Source organism: Columba livia, unplaced genomic scaffold, assembly GCF_036013475.1.
Source record: "Columba livia isolate bColLiv1 breed racing homer unplaced genomic scaffold, bColLiv1.pat.W.v2 Scaffold_2092, whole genome shotgun sequence".
Classification (NCBI taxonomy): Eukaryota; Metazoa; Chordata; class Aves; order Columbiformes; family Columbidae; genus Columba; species Columba livia.
In genome coordinates, this window is record NW_027043225.1 from 1 (window position 1) to 24468 (window position 24468).

Consider the following 24468-nt stretch of genomic DNA (forward strand, 5'->3'; position numbering starts at 1 on the left):
GGGGATGGGGGATCAGCGCCTCGGGCAGCCCCAGCGCCGCCGTCAGGAAGATGATGGGGGAGGGGAACAGGTCAGGGTGGGGGAGGGGATGGGGTGGGGATGGGGGATGGGAGTTGGGGGAGGGGGTCATAGGTTAGGGTGGGGGATGGGGGAGGGGCAGGGGGGAGGGGTCACAGGTTGTGGTGGGGGAGGGGGGATGGGGAGGGGATGGGGGTGGGGGGTGGGGGATGGGGAACACAGGTCAGGGTGGGGAGGGGATGGGGTGGGGGAGGGGTGGGGATAGGGGATGGGGGGTGGGGGATGGGGATGGGGAATACAGGTCATGGTGGGGGAGGGGGTGGGGGAGGGGGTGGGGGTGTGTACAGGGGGATGGGATGGGATGGGGATGGGGGAGGGGTGGGGGATGGGGGATCAGCGCCTCGGGCAGCCCCAGCGCCGCCGTCAGGAAGATGATGGGGGAGGGGGGGAGGGGGCACAGGTCAGGGTGGGGGAGGGGATGGGGGTGGGGGAGGGGGAGGGGTGGGGGATGGGGAACACGGGTCATGGTGGGGATGGGGGTGAGGGAGGGGATGGGGGATGGGGATGGGATGGGGTGGGGGATGGGGTGGGGATGGGGTGGGGGATGGGGGAAGGGATGGGGTGGGGGATGGGGTGGGGGGTGGGGTGGGGGATGGGGAGGGTCATGGTGGGGAAGGAGGGAGGAACTGGGGGGGTGGGGAAGGGGAACTGGGGGGAATGGGGGGTGGGGGAGGGGACTGGGAGGAACTGGGATGGACTGAGATGGACTGAACTGGGAGGTCACTGGGATGGACTGGGATGACTGGACTGAACTGGGATGGACTGGGATGGACTGAACTGGGATGGACTGAACTGGGGTGGACTGGGATGGACTGAACTGGGATGGACTGAACTGGGACGGACTGGGATGACTGAACTGGGATGGACTGAACTGGGACGGACTGGGACGGACTGGGGGCTCACCAGACCACCTCCCCCACGTTGGAGGAGATGAGGTAGCGGATGAACTGCTTCATGTTGTTGTAGATGGCGCGCCCCTCCTCCACGGCCGCCACGATGGTGGAGAAGTTGTCGTCCGCCAGCACCATCTCGGACGCCGTCTTGGCCACGGCGGTGCCGGAGCCCATGGCGATGCCGATCTCCGCCTTCTTCAGCGCCGGCGCGTCGTTCACGCCGTCACCCGTCTGGGGACGCCGACGCGTGAGAGACCCACGTGCACCCAAAACCCGCGTGAGATCCACGTGCACCCAAAACCCGCGTGAGATCCACATGGACCCCAAAACCACGTGAGATCCACATGGGACCCAAAACCCACGTGAGATCCACATGGACCCCAAAACCCATGTGAGATCCACATGGACCCCAAACCCACCTCAGATCTGTGATAGACCCCAAAACCCACGTGAGATCCACATGGACCCCAAAACCACGTGAGATCCACATGGACCCCAAAACCCACCTCAGATCTGTGATAGACCCCAAAACCCACGTGAGATCCACCATGGACCCCAAAACCCACCTCAGATCTGTGATAGACCCCAAAAACCCACGTGAGATCCATCATGGACCCCAAACCCACCTCAGGAGATCCACATGGACCCCAAAACCCACAGCAGATCTGTGATAGACCCCAAAACCCACGTGAGATCCACATGCACCCAAAACCCGCGTGAGATCCACATGGACCCCAAACCACGTGAGATCCACCATGGACCCCAAAACCCGCGTGAGATCCACATGGACCCCAAAACCCACGTGAGATCCACCATGGACCCCAAAACCACGTGAGATCCACATGGACCCCAAAACCCGCGTGAGATCCACCATGGACCCCAAAACCCACGTGAGATCCACCATGGACCCCAAAACCACGTGAGATCCACATGGACCCCAAAACCCACCTCAGATCTGTGATAGACCCCAAAACCCACGTGAGATCCACATGGACCCCAAACCCACCTCAGGAGATCCACATGGACCCCAAAAACCACCTCAGGAGATCCACATGGACCCCAAACCCACAGCAGATCTGTGATAGACCCCAAAACCCACGTGAGATCCACCATGGACCCCAAAACCCGCGTGAGATCCACATGGACCCCAAAACCCGCGTGAGATCCACCATGGACCCCAAAACCCACGTGAGATCCACCATGGACCCCAAAACCCACGTGAGATCCACATGGACCCCAAAACCCACGTGAGATCCACCATGGACCCCAAAACCCACGTGAGATCCACATGGACCCCAAACCCACGTGAGATCCACATGGACCCCAAAACCCACGTGAGATCCACATGGACCCCAAAACCCACATGAGATCCACATGGACCCCAAAACCCGCATGAGATCCACCATGGACCCCAAAACCCACGTGAGATCCACCATGGACACCAAAACCCACGTGAGATCCACCATGGACACCAAAACCCACATGAGATCCACATGGACCCCAAAACCACCTCAGGAGATCCACATGGACCCCAAAACCCACGTGAGATCCACCATGGACCCCAAAACCCACGTGAGATCCATCATGGACCCCAAAACCCACCTCAGGGGATCCACCATGGACCCCAAACCCACCTCAGGAGATCCACATGGACCCCAAAACCCATGTTAGATCCATGGTGGACCCCAAACCCACAGCAGATCTGTGATAGACCCCAAAACCCACGTGAGATCCACCATGGACCCCAAAACCCACATCAGAGATGTGGTGGACACCAAACCACATTAGACCCATGGTAGACTCCAACATGACCTCAGCTCCATGGTGGACCCCAACCCCATCATAGACCCATGGGAGACCACAAACCCCATCATACACCCATGGTAGACCCCCAACATGACCTTGGCTCAATGGTAGAGTCCAAACCCACCATAGACCCATGGGAGACCCCAAACCCATCACAGACCCATGGTGGACCCCAACATGACCTTGGCTCAATGGTAGACCCCAACCCCATCATAGACCCATGGAGGACCCCAAACCCCATCACAGACCCATGGAGACCCCAACCCCACCATAGACCCATGGGAGACCCCAGCCCCATCATAGACCCATGGTGGACCCCAAAACCATCACAGACCCATGGTAGACCCCAAACCCCACCATAGACCCATGGAGGACCCCAAACCCCACCATAGACCCATGGGAGACCCCAACCCCACCATAGACCCATGGAGGACCCCAAACCCCACCATAGACCCATGGTAGACCCCAACATGACCTCAGCTCCATGGTAGAGTCCAAACCCATCTCAGATCCATGGAGGACCCCAAACCCACCATAGACCCATGGAGGACCCCAAACCCCACCATAGACCCATGGGAGACCCCAGCCCCATCATAGACCCATGGTGGACCCCAAACCCACCATAGACCCATGGTGGACCCCAAACCCCACCTCAGCCCCATGGTGGACCCCAACATGACCTCAGCTCCATGTAGAGTGCAAACCCACCATAGACCCATGGTGGACCCCAAACCCCATCACAGACCCATGGTGGACCCCAAACCCCACCATAGACCCATGGTGGACCCCAAACCCCACCTCAGCCCCACGGGGGGACCCCGGAGCCCTCACCATGGCGGTGATCTCGTCGAAGGACTGCAGGAACTCGACGATCTTGGACTTGTGGGCGGGCTCGACGCGCGCGAAGCAGCACGCCCGGCGGCACGCCTCGCGCTGCTCGGCCGGCGGCAGGTCGTCGAACTCGCGGCCCGTGTACGCCTTCCCGGCCACGTCCTCGTCCTCGCCGAAGATGCCGATGCGGCGGCAGATGGCGATGGCCGTGCCCTTGTTGTCGCCCGTGATCATGATGACGCGGATGCCGGCGTCGCGGCACAGCCGGATGGAGCCCATCACCTCCTTGCGGGGGGGGTCCAGCATCCCCACGCAGCCCACGAACGTCAGGTCGGTCTGGGGGGGTGGAGAAGGTTCTAGGTGCTCCATTATGGGGCCAAGAACCGTAATAATGGGGTCTTTGTAGGGCCAGGAACCAACCCAAGAAGGTTCTAGGTGCTCCATGTGGACCAAAAACCATAATAATGGGGTCTTTGTAGGACCAGGAACCAACCCAAGAAGGTTCTAGATGGTCCATGTGGGGCCAAGAACCATAATAATGGGGTCTTTGTAGGGCCAGGAACCAACTCAAGAAGGTTCTAGGTGGTCCATGTGGGACCAAAAACCATAATAATGGGTCCTTTGTAGGGCCAGGAACCAACTCAAGAAGGTTCTAGGTGCTCCATGTGGACCAAAAACCATAATAATGGGGTCTTTGTAGGACCAGGAACCAACCCAAGAAGGTTCTAGATGGTCCATGTGGGGCCAAGAACCATAATAATGGGGTCTTTGTAGGGCCAGGAACCAACTCAAGAAGGTTCTAGGTGGTCCATGTGGGACCAAAAACCATAATAATGGGCCCTTTGTAGGGCCAGGAACCAACTCAAGAAGGTTCTAGATGGTCAAGTAGGACCAAGAACTCAAGAGAATGGGACGATATGGATCCTTGTAGGACCAGGACCAAACACAAGAAGGCTCGAGGTGCTCCATATAGACCAAGAACCCAAGAGAACGGGACATTGTGGACCCTTATATGGGTCCTAGATGCTCATGTAGGGCCTGGACCACCCCGAGGAGGTTCTAGATGCTCATGTAGGACCCAGAATCCCTGAGGAGGTTCTAGATGCTCATGTAGGACCAAGAACCCCTGAGGAGGCTTTGGATGGTCATGTAGGACCTAGAATCCCTGAGGAGGTTCTAGATGCTCATGTAGGACCAAGAACCCCCGAGGAGGTTCTAGACAGTCATGTAGGACTCAGAACCCCTGAGAAGGTTCTAGGTGACTATGCAGGACCAAGAACCCCCGAGGAGGTTCTAGACAGTCATGTAGGACCCAGAACCCCTGAGGAGGTTCTAGATGCTCATGTAGGACCCAGAACCCCTGACGAGGTTCTAGATGCTCATGTAGGACTCAGAACCCCTGAGAAGGTTCTAGATGCTCATGTAGGGCCAAGAACCCCCGAGGAGGTTCTAGATGACCATGTAGGCCCCAGAACCCCTGATGAGGTTCTAGATGGTCAAGTAGGACCCAGAACCCCCTGAGAACGTTCTAGGTGACTATGTAGGCCCCAGAACCCCCGAGAAGGTTCTAGATGGTCTTGTAGGCCCCAGAACCCCTGACGAGGTTCTAGATGGTCTTGTAGGCTCCAGAACCCCCAAGAAGGTTCTGGACAGTCATGTAGGCCCCAGAACCCCTGACGAGGTTCTAGATGGTCTTGTAGGCTCCAGACCCCCCGAGAAGGTTCTGGACCCCCGTGGGGCCCGTCCCGCACCTCGTACTCGGCGAAGCGCGTGGAGTCCTCGAGCAGCATGTCCTCGCGGCGCGGCGGCGAGTCGCGCGTGGCCAGCGCCAGGCAGCGCAGCGTGTCGCGGCCCGTGCCCCACTCCTTGATCACGCCCAGGATCTTCTCCTTGGCCGCCGGCGTCAGCGCCACGCGCGCCGTGCCCACGCGCACGTAGTTGCACCGGTCGATGACGCCCTCGGGGGCTCCCTGCGGGCGGGACACGGGGGGACGTGGGGGGGCGTGGGGGGACGTGGGGACACGGGGGGATGTGGGGGGGTGTGGGGACGTGGGGACACGGGGGGATGTGGGGACACGGGGGGACATGGGGACGTGGTGGGACACAACGGGACATGGAGATGTGGTGGAACATGGGTGGGACATGGGGACATGATGGGACATGGGGACACAGGGACGCGGTGACACAGTGACGCGGTGACATGTTGACACGGTGACACGGTGACAGGGTGACGCAGGGACACGGGGACATGGTGACACGGTGACGCGGTGACAGGGTGACGCGGTGACACGGTGACACTGTGACACGGGGATGCGGTGACGCGGGGACACGGTAACATGGGGACACGATGACATGGTGACGCGGTGACATGGACACGGTGACACGGGGACACAGTGACACGGTGACAGGGTGACGCGGGGACACGGGGACATGGTGACACGGTGACGCGGTGACACGGTGACGCGGGGACGCGGGGACGCGGGGACACAGTGACATGGTGACACGGTGACACGGTGACGCAGGGACAGGGTGACGTGGTGACACGGTGACGTGGTGACATGGTGACATGGGGACAAGGTGATGCGGTGACATGGTGACATGGTGACGCGGTGACACGGTGACACGGGGACGCGGTGACGCGGTGACACGGAGACACGGTGACACAGTGACACGGTGACGCGGTGACGCGGTGATGCGGTGACACGGAGACACGGTGACGCGGTGACACGGTGACGCGGTGACACGGGGACATGGTGACATAGTGACGCGGTGACGCGGTGACACGGGGACACGGGGACATGGTGACACGGGGACATGGTGACGCGGTGACACGGTGATGCGGTGACACGGGGACATGGTGACATGGGGACGCGGTGACATGGGGACGCGGTGACATGGTGACGCGGTGACGCGGTGACGCGGTGACGCGGTGACACGGGGACATGGTGACGCGGTGACACGGTGACACGGGGACACGGTGACACGGTGACATGGTGACGCGGTGACACGGGGACATGGTGACACGGTGACACGGTGACACGGTGACGCGGTGACGCGGGGACGCGGTGACATGGTGACAAGGGGACATGGTGACACGGTGACGCGGTGACGTGGTGACGCAGTGACACGGGGACATGGTGACATGGTGACATAGTGACGCGGTGACGCGGTGACGCGGGGACATGGTGACATGGTGACATGGTGACACGGTGACACGGGGACACGGTGACACGGTGACACGGTGATGCGGTGACACGGGGACATGGTGACGCGGTGACATGGGGACATGGTGACATAGTGACACGGTGACGCGGGGACGCGGTGACGCGGTGACACGGTGATGCGGTGACACGGGGACATGGTGACATGGGGACATGGTGACGCGGTGACGCGGTGACACGGTGACGCGGTGACGCGGTGACACGGGGACATGGTGACACGGTGACACGGGGACGCGGTGACATGGTGACACGGTGACGCGGTGACGCGGGGACGCGGTGACATGGTGACAAGGGGACATGGTGACACGGGGACATGGTGACACGGTGACGCGGGGACGCGGTGACGCGGTGACACGGGGACATGGTGACACGGTGACACGGTGACGCGGTGACGCGGCGCCGGCCCCACCTTGACGAACATCTTGTTGCCCACGGCGGCGCGCGAGGCCTTGGCCGGGGAGCAGAACACAGACATGGACTTGCGGTCACGGGAGAACTCCAGCGTGAACTCCTTCTTCATCAGCTGCTTGATCACCTGCGGACACGGGGACAGGGGGACATTGGGGACAGCGGGGACATTGGGGACAGCGGGGACATTGGGGACATTGGGGGCGATGGGGACATTGAGGGTGATGGGGACATTGGGGAAACAGGGACATTGGGGGTGATGGGGACATTGGGGGCAGTGGGGACATTGGGGGTGATGGGGACATTGGGGGCAATGGGGACATTGGGGGTGATGGGGACATTGGGAGTGATGGGGACATTGGGAGTGATGGGGACATTGGGGGTGATGGGGACATAGGGAGTGATGGGGACATTGGGGACATTGGGGGCAATGGGGACATTGGGAGTGATGGGGACATTGGGGGTGATGGGGACATTTGGGGTGATGGGGACATTGGGAGTGATGGGGACATTGGGGACATTGGGGGTGATGGGGACACTGAACTCCTTCTTCATCAGCTGCTTGATCACCTGGGGACATTGGGGACATGGGGACAGTGGGGGCGATGGGGGCAAAGGGAACAATGGGGACATTGGGAGCGATGGGGACAATGGGGGCAATGGGACAATGGGGACACTGGAGACATTGGGGACAATGGGGGCGATGGGGGCAATGGGGGTGATGGGGACAGTGGGGACAGTGGGGACAATGGGGGCGATGGGGGCACGGGGGTCAATGGGGACACTGAGGACAATGGGGGCGATGGGGACAATGGGGGCGATGGGGACAATGGGGACAATGGGGGTGATGGAGGCAATGGGAACAATGGGGACACTTGGGGACACCCGGGGCCACCAGGAGACACTTGGGGCCACCAGCCCCTGGGAGCCACGGGGTGCAGTGGGGACACCCGTGAAGCCTTGGGGACCCTTGGGGACCCTCGGGGACACTTAGGGACCCTTGAGGACACCTGAGGACCCTTGGGGACACCTGTGAACCCTTGGGGACACTTGGGGCCACCTGGAGACACTTGGAGACACTTGGGGCCACCAGCCCCTGGGAGCCACGGGGCGCAGTGGGGACACCCGTGAAGCCTTGGGGACCCCTGGGGACCCCTGGGGACCCTTGGGGACCCTTGGGGACACTTGGGGACACCTGTGAACCTTGAGGACACTTGGGGCCACCTGGAGACACTTGGAGACACTTGGGGCCACCAGCCCCTGGGAGCCACGGGGCGCAGTGGGGACACCCGTGAAGCCTTGGGGACCCCTGGGGACCCTTGGGGACCCTTGGGGACCCTTGGGGACCCTCGGGGACCCTCGGGGACACTCACGGAGTTGCAGGCGTTGGCGCGCTCCACCTTGGAGAGCCCGCGCACGTCGGTGTTGAACACGTTCATCTTCTCCACCAGACACGTCAGCGCCGTCTCCGTCGCCTCCCCCACCTTCTCGTACACGCCCTTGGCCTTGGGGACACGGACGGTGTCACCGGGTGGGCGGGGGGGGGTGGGGACACGGGGCGGGGGAGGGGCCGCGGGGGTCACCTCGTTGTAGTCGAGGGACGAGTCGTTGCACAGGGCGCAGATGGTGGCCAGTTCCACCAGCCCGTCGAACTGCCCGGCCTTCACGTGCTTCTCCTGCTTCAGCCTGGGGACGCGGGGACGTCGGGGACAGCGGGGACATTGGGGACAATGGGGGTGTTGGGGGCAATGGGGACGTTGGGAGCAATGGGGGCAATGGGGACATTGGGGGCGATGGGGACACTGGGAGCAATGGGGACATTGGGAGCAATGGGGGCGATGGGGACAGTGGGGGTAATGGGGATGATGGGGACATTGGGGGCAATGGGGACATCGGGGACATGGGGGGCAATGGAGACATTGGGGGCAATGGGGACATTGGGAGCAATGGGGGCGATGGGGACATTGGGGGCAATGGGGGCGATGGGGACATTGGGGACAATGGGGGCAATGGGGACAATGGAGACAGTGAGGGTGATGGGGATGATGGGGACATTGGGGGCAATGGGGACATCAGGAGCAATGGGGACATTGGGGACAATGGGGACATTGGGGACGATGGGGACATTGGGGACGATGGGGACAATGGGGGTGATGGGGACATTTGGGATGATGGGGACAATGGTGACATCGGGGACATTGGGGGCGATGGAGACATTGGGGACATTGGGGGTAATGGGGGCGTTGGGACGATGGGGGCGATGGGGACAGTGGGGACAGTGTCCCCGTGTCCCCCCGATGTCCCCTTATCAACCAATGTCCCCAAGACCCCCAACGTCCCCTTGTCACCCCAATGTTCCCTTGTCACCCCAACGTCCCCTTGTCAATCAATGTCCCCAAGACCCCCAATGTCCCCAAGACCCCCAATGTCCCCTTGTCACCCCAATGTCCCCTTGTCAACCAACATCCCCAAGACCCCCCAATGTCCCCAAAACCCCCCAATGTCCCCTTATCAACCAGTGTCCCCAAGACCCTCAACATCCCCAAGACCCCCAACGTCCCCTTGTCAATCAATGTCCCCAAGACCCCCAATGTCCCCAAGACCCCCAACGTCCCCGTGTCACCCGTTGTCACCCGGTGTCCCCTTGTCCCCCCGGTGTCACTCACACGTCGCCCTCGGGCGCGTAGGTGGAGCCGGTGATGGAGAACTCGTTGAGGGCGCAGACGTCGCCTTCCACCTTGTCCACGATGAACATCTGGGGACACGGGGGACATCAGGGGGCTCTTGGGGACACTGGGACCCCAAGGGGACAGCAGGGGGTCTTGGGGACAGGAGAAGGTCACCCAAGATGACCCAAGGCCACCCAAGGCCACTCAGGGTCAACCAGGGCCACCCAAGACCACCCAAGATTGACCAAGACCAATCAAGGCCACCCAAGATCAACTAAGAGCAACCAAGACCAACCAAGACCAACCAAGACCAACCAAGACCAACCAAGGCCACCAAGGCTACCCAAGACCACTTAATGCCACCCAATGCCACCAAGACCACCCGATACCACCCAAGACTACTCAAGGTCAATGAAGACCACCCAATGCCACCAAGGCCACCCAAGGTCAACCAAGGCCACCAAGACCACCCAATACCACCCAAGACCACTTAATGCCACCCAATGCCACCAAGACCACCCAATGCCACCCAATACCACCCAAGACCACCCAATGCCAACAAGACCACCCAAGGTCAACCAAGACCGCTTAATGCCACCCAATGCCACCAAGACCACCCAATGCCACCAAGACCACCCAATTCCACCCAATACCACCCAAGACCACTTAATGCCACCCAACGCCACCGAAGACCACCCAAGGTCAACCAAGGTCACCAAGACCACCCAATACCACCCAAGACCGCTTAATGCCACCCAATGCCACCCAAGACCACCCAATGCCACCCAATACCACCCAAGACCACCCAATGCCAACAAGACCACCCAAGGTCAACCAAGACCGCTTAATGCCACCCAATGCCACCAAGACCACCCAATGCCACCCAATACCACCCAAGACCACTTAATGCCACCCAACGCCACCAAGACCACCCAATACCACCCAAGACCACTTAATGCCACCCAATGCCACCAAAATCACCCAATGCCACCAAGACCACCCAATGCCACCCAATACCACCAAGACCACCCAATACCACCAAGACCACCCAAGGTCAACCAAGACCACTTAATGCCACCCAATACCACCCAAGACCACCCAATGCCACCAAGACCACCCAACGCCACCCAAGCCACCCAACGCCCCCCGCGCACCTTGCAGACGGACATCTGGTTGGTGGTGAGCGTGCCGGTCTTGTCGGAGCAGATGACGGAGGTGCAGCCCAGCGTCTCCACCGACGGCAGGCTGCGCACGATCGCGTTCTTCTTGGCCATGCGCCGCGTGCCCAGCGCCAGGCACGTCGTGATCACCGCCGGCAGCCCTGCGGGCAACGGGGGCGCCGTCAGGACGCCGGGGGGGCCACCGGGCCAGCGGGGTGGCCACCGGGCCAGTGGGGAGGACACTGGCTCAATGGGGTGGCCACCAGTCCAATGGGGTGGCCACCAGTCCAATGGGGAGGTCAACAGAGCTATGGGGAGGCCACCAGTCCAATGGGGTGGCCACCAGCCCAATGGGGAGGTCAACAGAGCTATGGGGAGGTCAACAGAGCTATGGGGAGGCCACCAGTCCAATGGGGTGGCCACCAGGGCACTGATGACCCCACAGGTGCCACCAGAAGCCCATGAAGCCCATAGGTGCCACTATATGACCATTGTGAGCCCATGGGTGCCACTATATGACCATTATGATCCCACAAGTGCCACTATATGACCATTATGACCCCATAGGTGCCACTATATGACCATTGTGAGCCCATGGGTGCCACTCTAAGGTCACTATGACCCCATAGACGCCGCTATATGACCATTACGATCCCATAGGTGCCACTATATGCCCACTATGACCCCATGGGTGCCACTATATGACCATTGTGAGCCCATAGGTGCCACTATACGACCATTATGATCCCATAGGTGCCACTATATGACCATTGTGAGCCCATGGGTGCCACTATATGACCATTGTGACCCCATGGGTGCCACTCTAAGGTCACTATGACCCCATAGGTGCCACTATATGACCATTATGATCCCACAAGTGCCACTATATGACCATTGTGAGCCCATAGGTGCCACTATATGACCATTACGATCCCATAGGTGCCACTACATGACCATTGTGACCCCATGGGTGCCACTATATGACCATTATGACCCCATGGGTGCCACTATATGACCATTATGACCCCATGGGTGCCACTATACGACCATTATGACCCCATGGGTGCCACTATATGACCATTATGAGCCCATGGGTGCCACTATACGATCATTGTGAGCCCATGGGTGCCACTATATGACCATTATGACCCCATGGGTGCCACTATACGATCATTGTGAGCCCATGGGTGCCACTATATGACCATTGTGAGCCCATGGGTGCCACTCTAAGGTCACTATGACCCCATAGACGCCGCTATATGACCATTGTGAGCCCATAGGTGCCACTATACGATCATTGTGAGCCCATGGGTGCCACTATATGACCATTATGACCCCATGGGTGCCACTATACGATCATTGTGAGCCCATGGGTGCCACTATATGACCATTATGACCCCATGGGTGCCACTACATGACCATTGTGGGCCCATGGGTGCCACTATATGACCATTGTGACCCCATGGGTGCCACTATATGACCATTGTGAGCCCATGGGTGCCACTCTAAGGTCACTATGACCCCATAGGTGCCACTATACGACCATTGTGAGCCCATGGGTGCCACTGTATGACCATTGTGACCCCATAGGTGCCACTATACGACCATTATGACCGCATAGGTGCCACTATACGACCATTGTGAGCCACGGGTGCCACTCGTGAGCCCACCTTCGGGGATGGCGGCCACGGCGAGCGCCACGGCGATCTTGAAGTAGTAGATGGCGCCGCGGATCCAGGAGCCGCCGTGCACCGGGTCGTTGAAGTGGCCGATGTTGATGAGCCACACGGCCACGCAGATGAGCGAGATGACCTTGGAGAGCTGCTCGCCGAACTCGTCCAGCTTCTGCTGCAGCGGCGTCTTGTCCTGCTCCGTGGCCGCCATCTCGTCCCGGATCTTCCCGATCTCCGTGTTCACCCCCGTGGCCACCACGATGCCCACGGCCTTGCCCGCGCCGATGTTGGTGCCCTGGGGGGCAACGGGGAATGGGGACGGTGGGGATGGGGGGGGTGGGGGGGGCATTGGGGACATGGGGGTGATGGGGGTGATGGGGACATTGGGGGTGATGGGGGTGGTGGGGACATTGGGGGTGGGGGGGACATTGGGGGTGGTGGGGACATTGGGGACATGGGGATGGTGGGGGCATTGGGGATGATGGGGACATTGGGGGTGATGGGGACATTGGGGGTGGGGGGGACATTGGGGACATGGGGATGGTGGGGACATTGGGGACATGGGGGTGATGGGGGCATTGGGGACATGGGGATGGTGGGGGTGATGGGGACATTGGGGGTGATGGGGACATTGGGGGTGGTGGGGGCATTGGGGGTGGTGGGGACATTGGGGACATGGGGATGGTGGGGGTGGTTGGGGACATTGGGGGTGATGGGGGTGGTGGGGACATTGGGGGTGATGGGGACATTGGGGGTGCAGGGGACATTGGGGGTGGTGGGGACATTGGGGGTGATGGGGACATTGGGGGGTGGTGGGGACAATGGGGGTGGTGGGGACATTGGGGGTGATGGGGACATTGGGGGGTGGTGGGGACAATGGGGGTGGTGGGGACAATGGGGGTGGTGGGGACATTGGGGGGTGGTGGGGACATTGGGGGTGATGGGGACATTGGGGGGTGGTGGGGACAATGGGGACATGGGGATGATGAGGATGATGTGGACATGGGGACATGGGGACAGGGGGACATGGGGACAGGGGGACATGGGGACATGGGGACATGGGGACAGGGGGACAGGGGGACATGGGGACATGGGGACATGGGGACATGGGGACAGGGGGACATGGGGACATGGGGACATGGGGACAGGGGGACAGGGGGACATGGGGACATGGGGATATGGGGACAGGGGGACAGGGGGACATGGGGACAGGGGGACATTGGGGACATGGGGACATGGGGACAGGGGGACAGGGGGACATGGGGGACATGGGGACATGAGGACATGGGGACAGGGGGACAATGGGGGGACATGGGGACATTGGGGACATTGGGGACACCGACCGAGAACAGCATGTTCTTCTTGTCCTGGTTGACGGCGCGGGGGTCGGGAACCGGCTCCGTGTGCTTGATCACCGACACCGACTCCCCTGCACCAGTACGGACCAGTATGGACCAGCACGGACCAGTATGGACCAGTACGGACCAGTATGGACCAGTACGGACCAGTATGGACCAGTATGGACCAGTACGGACCAGTACGGACCAGTACGGACCAGTATGGACCAGTACGGACCAGTATGGACCAGTACAGACCAGTATGGACCAGTACGGACCAGTATGGACCAGCACAGACCAGCACGGACCGGTACGTACTTGTACCTCACCCCTTGTACTGGTGAGGATGGACTGGTCCACCCCCCCGGTACTGGTCAGAATAGACTGGTCCATCCCCCCCCCCACCCCATACCGGTGAGGATGGACTGGTCCATCCCCCCCCCCACCCCGTACCAGTGAGAATGGACTGGTCCATCCCACCCCCCCGTACCGGTGAGAATGGACTGGTCCATCCCACCCCCCCGTACCGGTGAGAATGGACTGGTCCATCCCCCCCCCGTACCGGTGAGAATGGACTGGTCCATCCCATCCCCCCGTACCGGTGAGAATGGACTGGTCCATCCCCCCCCCGTACCGGTGAGAATGGACTGGTCCATCCCACCCCCCCGTACCGGTGAGAATGGACTGGTCCATCCCATCCCCCCCCCGTACCGGTGAGAATGGACTGGTCCATCCCACCCCCCCGTACCGGTGAGAATGGACTGGTCCATCCCCCCCCCGTACCGGTGAGAATGGACTGGTCCATCCCATCCCCCCCCGTACCGGTGAGAATGGACTGGTCCATCCCATCCCCCCCCGTACCGGTGAGAATGGACTGGTCCATCCCACCCCCCCGTACCGGTGAGAATGGACTGGTCCATCCCACCCCCCCGTACCGGTGAGAATGGACTGGTCCATCCCATCCCCCCCCGTACCGGTGAGAATGGACTGGTCCATCCCACCCCCCCGTACCGGTGAGAATGGACTGGTCCCCCCCCCCCGTACCGGTGAGAATGGACTGGTCCATCCCACCCCCCCGTACCGGTGAGAATGGACTGGTCCATCCCATCCCCCCCCCGTACCGGTGAGAATGGACTGGTCCATCCCATCCCCCCCCGTACCGGTGAGAATGGACTGGTCCATCCCACCCCCCCCGTACCGGTGAGAATGGACTGGTCCACCCTATCCCCCCCCCGTACCGGTGAGAATGGACTGGTCCACCCTATCCCCCCCGTACCGGTGAGAATGGACTGGTCCACCCCATCCCCCCCCCCCGTACCGGTGAGAATGGACTGGTCCATCCCATCCCATCCCCCCCCGTACCGGTGAGAATGGACTGGTCCATCCCATCCCATCCCCCCCCGTACCGGTGAGAATGGACTGGTCCATCCCATCCCATCCCCCCCCGTACCGGTGAGAATGGACTGGTCCATCCCATCCCATCCCCCCCCGTACCGGTGAGAATGGACTGGTCCATCCCATCCCATCCCATCCCATCCCCCCCCATACCGGTGAGAATGGACTGGTCCATCCCATCCCCCCCCCCCCGTACCGGTGAGAATGGACTGGTCCATCCCCCCCCCGTACCGGTGAGAATGGACTGGTCCACCCTATCCCCCCCCGTACCGGTGAGAATGGACTGGTCCATCCCCCCCCGTACCGGTGAGAATGGACTGGTCCACCCGCAGGGTCGTGGATTTGATGGAGATGATGCGGATGTCGGCCGGGACCTTGTCACCCACTGCGGGGGAGGGGACACGGGGTCACGGGGGTCACGGGGGTCACCCTGATGTCCCCCAATGTCCCTGTATCCCCACATCCCCCCATGTCCCCATTGTCCCCATTGTCCCCCCCATGTCCTGAGTGTCCCCAATGTCCCCAGTGTCCCCCCATGTCCCCATATCCCCCATATGTCCCCATCTCCCCCATATCCCCCCATTGCCCCCAATGTCCCCAATGTTCCCCCATGTCCCCATTGTCCCCATGTCCACCATGTCCCCATATCAACCATGTCCCCCCATATCCCCCCATGTCCCCAGTGTCCCAGTGTCCCCCATATCCTGAGTGTCCCCAATGTCCCCACGTCCCCATATCCCCCATGTCCCCATGTCCCTCATGTCCCCATGTCCCCATGTCCCCATATCCCCCATATCCCCACGTCCCCCCATATCCCCATGTCCCCCCCATGTCCCCCTGTGTCCCCATGTCCCCATATCCCCATATGTCCCCATATCCCCATATGACCCCATGTCCCCCCATGTCCCCATATGTCCCCATGTCCCCAATGTTCCCCCATGTCCCCATTGTCCCCATGTCCCCATGTCCCCACCATGTCCTGAGTGTCCCCATATCCCCCATGTCCCCACGTCCCCCCATATCCCCATATCCCCCATGTCCCCGTGTCCCCATATCCCCCCATGTCCCCATATCCCCCATGTCCCCCTGTGTCCCCATGTCCCCATATCCCCATATGTCCCCATATCCCCATATGACCCCATGTCCCCCCATGTCCCCCCCATGTCCCCATATCCCCCCATGTCCCCATATCCCCCCATGTCCCCCTGTGTCCCCATGTCCCCATATCCCCATATGTCCCCATATGCCCATATGACCTCATGTCCCCCCATGTCCCCATGTCCCCATATCCCCCCATGTCCCCTTCCTCCCATTTCCCCCCATTTCCCCCCATTTCTTCACCGTTTTTCGCCATTTCCCCCCCATTTTTCACCATTTTTCCCCCGTTTCTCCCCCTCCCCTCCCCCCGCCCCTCCCCCCGTGTCCCCCTCCCCCCGTCCCCGCGTCCCTCACCGGCCACCTCGGCGATGTCCCCGGGCACCAGGTCCCGCGCCTTGATCCTCTGCACGGCCTTGCGGTCGGCGCGGTAGACCTTGCCCATCTCGGGCTCGTACTCCTTCAGCGCCTCGATGGCGTTCTCCGCGTTCCGCTCCTGGGGACACCACGGGGACATGGGGACATTGGGGACACCATGGGGGACATGGGGACACCGTGGGGACACCATGGGGGACGTTGGTTTGAACGCTGGGGGGTCATGGGGACGTTATGGGGACGTTATGGGGAGTCAACGGGACATTGGGAGACACCACAGAGACATCAATGGGTACAACAGGGACAATGGGGACATTGGGGACACCATGGGGACACCATGGGGGACGTTGGTTTGAACGTTGGGGGGTCATGGGGACGTTATGGGGAGTCAACGGGACATTGGGAGACACCACAGGGACGTCAATGGGACATTGGGGACATGAGGACACCATTGGGGACATGGGAACATTGGGGACATGGGAACATTGGGGACACCATGGGGGACATTGGGGACATCGTGGGGACACCGTGGGGGACGTTGGTTTGAACGTTGGGGGGTTATGGGGACGTTATGGGGACGTTATGGGGAGTCAACGGGACATTGGTAGACACCACAGGGACGTCAATGGGACAATGGGGACATTGGGGACATGGGGACACCATGGGGGACATGGGGACATCGTGGGGACACCATGGGGGACGTTGGTTTGAACGTTGGGGGGTCATGGGGACGTTATGGGGACGTTATGGGGATGTTATTGGGAGCGAATTGGACATTGGGAGACACCAAAGGGACGTCAATGGGACAATGGGGATGTTGGGGACACCATTGGGGACATGGGGACATCGTGGGGACATCATGGGGACACCATGGGGGACATTGGTTAGAATGTTGGGGGGTCATGGGGACGTTATGGGGAGTCAACGGGACATTGGGAGACACCACAGGGACGTCAATGGGACAATGGGGACATTGGGGACATCATGGGGACACCATGGGGGACGTTGGTTTGAACGTTGGGGGGTCATGGGGACGTTATGGGGACGTTATGGGGATGTTATTGGGAGCGAATTGGACATTGGGAGACACCAAAGGGACGTCAATGGGACAATGGGGACATGGGGACACCGTGGGGACACAATTGGGGACATGGGAACATTGGGGACATCATGGGGACACCATGGGGGATGTTGGTTAGAAAGTTGGGGGGTCATGGGGACGTTATGGGGAGTCAAAGGGACATTGGGAGACACCACAGGGACGTCAATGGGTACAACAGGGACAATGGGGACATTGGGGACACCGTGGGGACACCATGGGGGACGTTGGTTTGAACGTTGGGGGGTCATGGGGACGTTATGGGGACGTTATGGGGACGTTATGGGGACGTTATGGGGACGTTATGGGGAGGTCGCTCCTTCAGCGCCTCGATGGCGTTCTCCGCGTTCCGCTCCTGGGGACACCACGGGGACATTGGGGACACCATGGGGGACATGGGGACATCGTGGGGACATCGTGGGGACACCATGGGGGACGTTGGTTTGAACGCTGGGGGGTCATGGGGACGTTATGGGGACGTTATGGGGAGTCAACGGGACATTGGGAGACACCACAGGGACGTCAATGGGTACAACAGGGACAATGGGGACATTGGGGACACCATGGGGACACCATGGGGGACGTTGGTTTGAACGTTGGGGGGTCATGGGGACGTTATGGGGAGTCAACGGGACATTGGGAGACACCACAGGGACGTCAATGGGACATTGGGGACATGGGGACACCATTGGGGACATGGGAACATTGGGGACATGGGAACATTGGGGACACCATGGGGGACATTGGGGACATCGTGGGGACACCGTGGGGGACGTTGGTTTGAACGTTGGGGGGTTATGGGGACGTTATGGGGACGTTATGGGGAGTCAACGGGACATTGGTAGACACCAAAGGGACGTCAATGGGACAATGGGGACAATGGGGACACCATTGGGACACCATTGGGGACATTGGGGACACCGTGGGGGACGTTGGTTAGAACGTTGGGGGGTCATGGGGACGTTATGGGGAGTCAAAGGGACATTGGGAGACACCACAGGGACGTCAATGGGTACAACAGGGACAATGGGGACATTGTGGACACCGTGGGGACACCATGGGGGACGTTGGTTTGAACGTTGGGGGGTCATGGGGACGTTATGGGGACGTTATGGGGACGTTATGGGGACGTTATGGGGAGGTCGCTCCTTCAGCGCCTCGATGGCGTTCTCCGCGTTCCGCTCCTGGGGACACCACGGGGACATTGGGGACATGGGGACATTGGGGACATCGTGGGGACATCGTGGGGACATCGTGGGGACACCATGGGGGACGTTGGTTTGAACGTTGGGGGATCATGGGGACGTTATGGGGACGTTATGGGGAGTGAATTGGACATTGGGAGACACCAAAGGAACGTCAATGGGACAATGGGGATGTTGGGGACACCATTGGGGACATGCGGACATCATGGGGACATCATGGGGGACATGGGGACATCGTGGGGACATCATGGGGACACCATGGGGGACATGGGGACATCATGGGGACATCATGGGGACATCATGGGGGATGTTGGTTTGAACGTTGGGGGGTCATGGGGACGTTATGGGGAGTCAACGGGACATTGGGAGACACCACAGGGACGTCAATGGGACAATGGGGATGTTGGGGACACCATTGGGGACATGCGGACATTGTGGGGACATCATGGGGACACCATGGGGGACGTTGGTTTGAACGTTGGGGGGTTATGGGGACGTTATGGGGACGTTATGGGGAGTCAACGGGACATTGGGAGACACCACAAGGATGTCAATGGGACAATGGGGACGTTGGGGACATGGGGACACCCCGTATCCCCCAATGTCCCCAGTGTCCCCGTACCCCACAAGATCCCCATGTCCCCAACATCCCCATGTCCCCCATTGTCCCCAATGTCCCCAACATCCCCATGTCCCCCATTGTCCCCATTGTCCCCAATGTCCCCAACATCCCCATACCCCCCAGTGTTCCAAATATTCCCATACCCCGCCATGTCCCCAACGTCCCCATGTCCCCAACAACCCTGTACCCCATAATGTCCCCAATATCCCCAATGTCCCCAACACCCCCACGTCCCCAACATCCCCGTACCCCCCAACACCCCCATGTCCCCCCATGTCCCCAACATCCCCATTGTCCCCAATGTCCCCAACATCCCCAACATCCCCATACCCCCCATTGTCCCCCAATATCCCCAATGTCCCCAACATCCCCATGTCCCCAACACCCCCGTACCCCATAATGTCCCCAATGTCCCCAACATCCCCATACCCCCCATTGTCCTCAATGTCCCCCATGTCCCCAACATCCCCATACCCCCAACATCCCTATGTCCCCCCATGTCCCCAACATCCCCATTGTCCCCAATGTCCCCTATGTCCCCAACACCCCCACGTCCCCAACATCCCCATACCCCCCAACACCCCCATGTCCCCCCATGTCCCCAACATCCCCATTGTCCCCAATGTCCCCAACATCCCCATACCCCCCATTGTCCCCAATGTCCCCTATGTCCCCAACACCCCCATGTCCCCAACATCCCCATGTCCCCAACATCCCCATTGTCCCCAATGTCCCCAACATCCCCATACCCCGCATTGTCCCCAATGTCCCCAACATCCCCATGTCCCCAACATCCCCATGTCCCCAACGTCCCCGTACTCCCCAACATCCCCACGTCCCCCCATGTCCCCAACATCCCCATACCCCCCATTGTCCCCCATTGTCCCCAATGTCCCCAACATCCCCATACCCCCCATTGTCCCCTGTGTCCCCAACATCCCCATTGTCCCCAACATCCCCGTACCCCCCAACATCCCCATACCCCCCAATGTCCCCCATTGTCCCCAACGTCCCCGCACCCCCCCCCGCCCCCCACGTCCCCCGTTGTCCCCACCTGCCACACGCCCACCACGGCGTTGGCCACGAGGATGAGGAGGATGACGAAGGGCTCCACGAAGGCCGTGATGGTCTCCTCGCCCTCCTCGAACCAGGCCAGCACCTGGGGACACGGCGGGACGGTGACAGTGACGGTGACACCGGGTGACACGTCACCCGGCGGCGGGGGGGGGAGGGGCCGCAGCTGTCCCCCCGCGTCCCCCCCGAGGAGCAGCTGCCGACACTTGAGATGTCACCGGATCCCCCCCCGAGGTCGCCCCCAAGGACACGGAGCCACCTCCTGCCCCTCCCCCCGCCGGCCCCGGGGGGTCCCCAGGGGGTCCCCACAGTGTCCCCGGGGGGTCCCAATGGTGTCCCCACAGTGTCCCCAGGGGGTCCCAATGGTGTCCCAGGGGTGTCCCCAGGGGGTCCCCACAGTGTCCCCGGGGGGTCCCAATGGTGTCCCCACAGTGTCCCCAGGGGGTCCCAGGGGGTCTCAATGGTGTCCACGGGGGGTCCCAATGGTGTCCCCACAGTGTCCCCAGGGGGTCCCAATGGTGTCCCAGGGGTGTCCCTGGGGGGTCCCAATGGTGTCCCCACAGTGTCCCCAAGGTGTCCCCGGGGGGTCCCAATGGTGTCCCCACAGTGTCCCCAGGGGTGTCCCCAGGAGGTCCCAATGGTGTCCCCAGGGGGTCCCCACAGTGTCTCTGGGGGGTCCCAATGGTGTCCCAGGGGGTCCCACAGTGTCCCCGGGGGGTCCCAATGGTGTCCCAGGGGTGTCCCCAGGGGGTCCCCACAGTGTCCCCGGGGGGTCCCAATGGTGTCCCAGGGGTGTCCCTGGGGGGTCCCAATGGTGTCCCAGGGGTGTCCCCAGGGGGTCCCCACAGTGTCCCCAAGGGGTCCCAATGGTGTCCCAGGGGTGTCCCCAGGGGGTCCCCACAGTGTCCCCAGGGGGTCCCAGGGGGTCCCAATGGTATCCCAATGGTGTCCCCAGGGTGTCCCCACAGTGTCCCTGGGGGGTCCCAATGGTGTCCCCACAGTGTCCCCAAGGTGTCCCCGGGGGGTCCCAATGGTGTCCCAGGGTGTCCCAGGGTGTCCCCAAGGTGTCCCAAGGGGTACCCAGGGGGTCCCAGGGGTGTCCCATGGGTGTCCCATGGGTGTCCCAATGGTGTCCCCAGGGTGTCCCAAGGTGTCCCAATAGTGTCCCCAGGGTGTCCCCAAGGTGTCCCAATGATGTCCCAATGATGTCCCAATGGTGTCCCAAGGTGTCCCAATGATGTCCCAATGGTGTCCCCAGGGTGTCCCCAAGGTGTCCCAATGGTGTCCCGGGGTGTCCCAGGGGGTCCCCAAGGTGTCCCAAGGGGTACCCAGGGGGTCCCCAGAGTGTCCCAATGATGTCCCAATGGTGTCCCCAGGGTGTCCCCGGTGTCCCCAGGGGTGTCCCCGCTGTCACTCACGAAGGAGATGCAGGCGGCCAGGAGCAGGATCCGCACCAGCAGGTCCTCGAACTGCTCCACCACCAGCTCCCAAATCGTCTTCCCTGGGGACGGTGGGGACACGGGGACATGGGGACAATGGGGGGGACATTGGGGACATTGGGGACATGGGGGACGTGGGGACAATGGGGGACATTGGGGACATGGGACATTGGGGACATGGGGGACATGGGGGACATGGGGGACATTGGGGACATGGGGGACATGGGGGACATGGGGGGATATGGGGGGATATGGGGACATGGGGACAATGGGGGACATGAGGGACATTGGGGACATGGGGACATTGGGGGTAATGGGGGATATGGGGGGATATGGGGGGACATTGGGGATATGGGGGGACATGGGGATATTGGGGGATATGGGGACATGGGGACAATGGGGGACATGAGGGATGGGGGGGACATGGGGACATTGGGGGTTATGGGGGGGTATGGGGGACATGGGGACATGGGGACATGGGGACATTGGGTGATACGGGGGGACATGGGGGGACATTGGGGGACATGGGGACATTGGGGGATATGGGGGGGTATGGGGGACATGGGGACATGGGGGGACATGGGGGACATGGGGGACATGGGGGACATGGGGACATTGGGGGATATGAGGGACATGGGGGGATATGGGGGATATGGGGGGACATTGGGGGACATGGGGGGACATGGGGGGACACGGGGGGACATGGGGACACGGGGGGACATGGGGACACCCCCACCGGGTCGGTACTCACCCTCCTCAGCCGGGAGCTCTGTGGGGACACGATGGGGACACGTTGGGGACACGTTGGGGACACCCCAAAGGGTCCCCAAGCCCACAGTGTCCCCAAGTTCTCGCTGTCCCCACCCCCCCGTGTCCCCACGTCCCCCATTGTCCCCCATTGTCCCCCACTGTCCCCACGTCCCCTCTCACCATCGACCCCCATGGCCCCATTGTCCCCCCACACCCCCCATTGTCCCCATTGTCCCCATGTCCCCCCCATTGTCCCCATGTCTCCCTGTCCCCCCATGTCTCAATGTCCCCCATGTCCCCCACACCCCCCATTGTCCCCATTGTCCCCCATGTCCCCTCATTGTCCCCATGTCCCAATGTCCCCATGTCCCCCCCGCACCCCCACGTCCCCCACACCCCCCATTGTCCCCACGTCCCCCATTGTCCCCCACCACCCCCATTGTCCCCATGTCCCCCTGTCCCCTACCACCCCCATTGTCCCCATTGTCCCCATTGCCCCCACAACCCCATTGTCCCCATGTCCCCCCATGTCCCTCCATGTCCCCCATGTCCCCCTATCCCCCACACCCCTCATTGTCCCCATTGCCCCCACAACCCATTGTCCCCATGTCCCCCCATGTCCCTCCATGTCCCCCATGTCCCCCTATCCCCCACACCCCTCATTGTCCCCATGTCCCCCACCACCCCCATTGTCCCCACGTCCCCCACACCCCCATGTCCCCACCACTCCCATTGTCCCCATGTCCCCATGTCCCCCCACACCCCCATGTCCCCCATGTCCCCATTGTCCCCACCACCCCCATTGTCCCCACGTCCCCCACACCCCCACGTCCCCACCACTCCCATTGTCCCCATTGTCCCCCCACACCCCCATGTCCCCATGTCCCCCCCATGTCCCCATTGTCCCCACACCCCCATTGTCCCCATGTCCCCCATGTCCCCCTATCCCCCACCACCCCCATTGTCCCCATGTCCCCATTGTCCCCACTGTCCCCATGTCCCCCTATCCCCTACCACCCCCATTGTCCCCATGTCCCCATTGTCCCCCACTGTCCCCATGTCCCCCTATCCCCTACCACCCCCATTATCCCCATTGTCCCCATGTCCCCCACACCCCCATTGTCCCCCATTGTCCCCATTGTCCCCATGTCCCCACTCACCATTGTGCCCGTACTTCTCCAGGCTCCTCTTGACCTGCTCGGGGGACAGCCCCACGTTCTCGGTCACCCCGAAATACGCCAGGCACTCCTCCACCGTCTTGGCGTGCGCGTTCTCCATCGTCCCCCGCGTCCCCAACGTCCCCAACGTGTCCCCAACGTGTCCCCAATGTCCCCCAAT

The 24468-nt window shown here is 61.4% G+C and overlaps 2 protein-coding genes across 2 annotated transcripts; both read right to left on the minus strand.

Moving 5' to 3' along the window:
* Positions 1 to 363: 363 nt before the first annotated feature.
* Positions 364 to 24468, minus strand: LOC135577998 (sarcoplasmic/endoplasmic reticulum calcium ATPase 1-like; the record flags this gene model as incomplete). Its single annotated transcript, XM_065048157.1, has 17 exons — positions 24291 to 24468; positions 23132 to 23149; positions 22360 to 22442; positions 20922 to 21026; positions 16924 to 17062; positions 15776 to 15856; positions 14083 to 14168; positions 12737 to 13034; positions 11061 to 11227; positions 9904 to 9992; positions 8821 to 8923; positions 8611 to 8742; positions 7239 to 7364; positions 5360 to 5578; positions 3609 to 3944; positions 982 to 1202; positions 364 to 452 (listed from the first exon to the last, which is right to left on the minus strand). Coding segments are annotated over exons 1-17 (2410 nt in total), but the record flags the coding sequence as incomplete, so codon positions are not given.
* Positions 21038 to 22343, minus strand: LOC135578000 (basic salivary proline-rich protein 1-like; the record flags this gene model as incomplete). The annotated part of the gene is made up of 1 exon (XM_065048159.1): positions 21038 to 22343. A coding segment is annotated over exon 1 (1020 nt), but the record flags the coding sequence as incomplete, so codon positions are not given.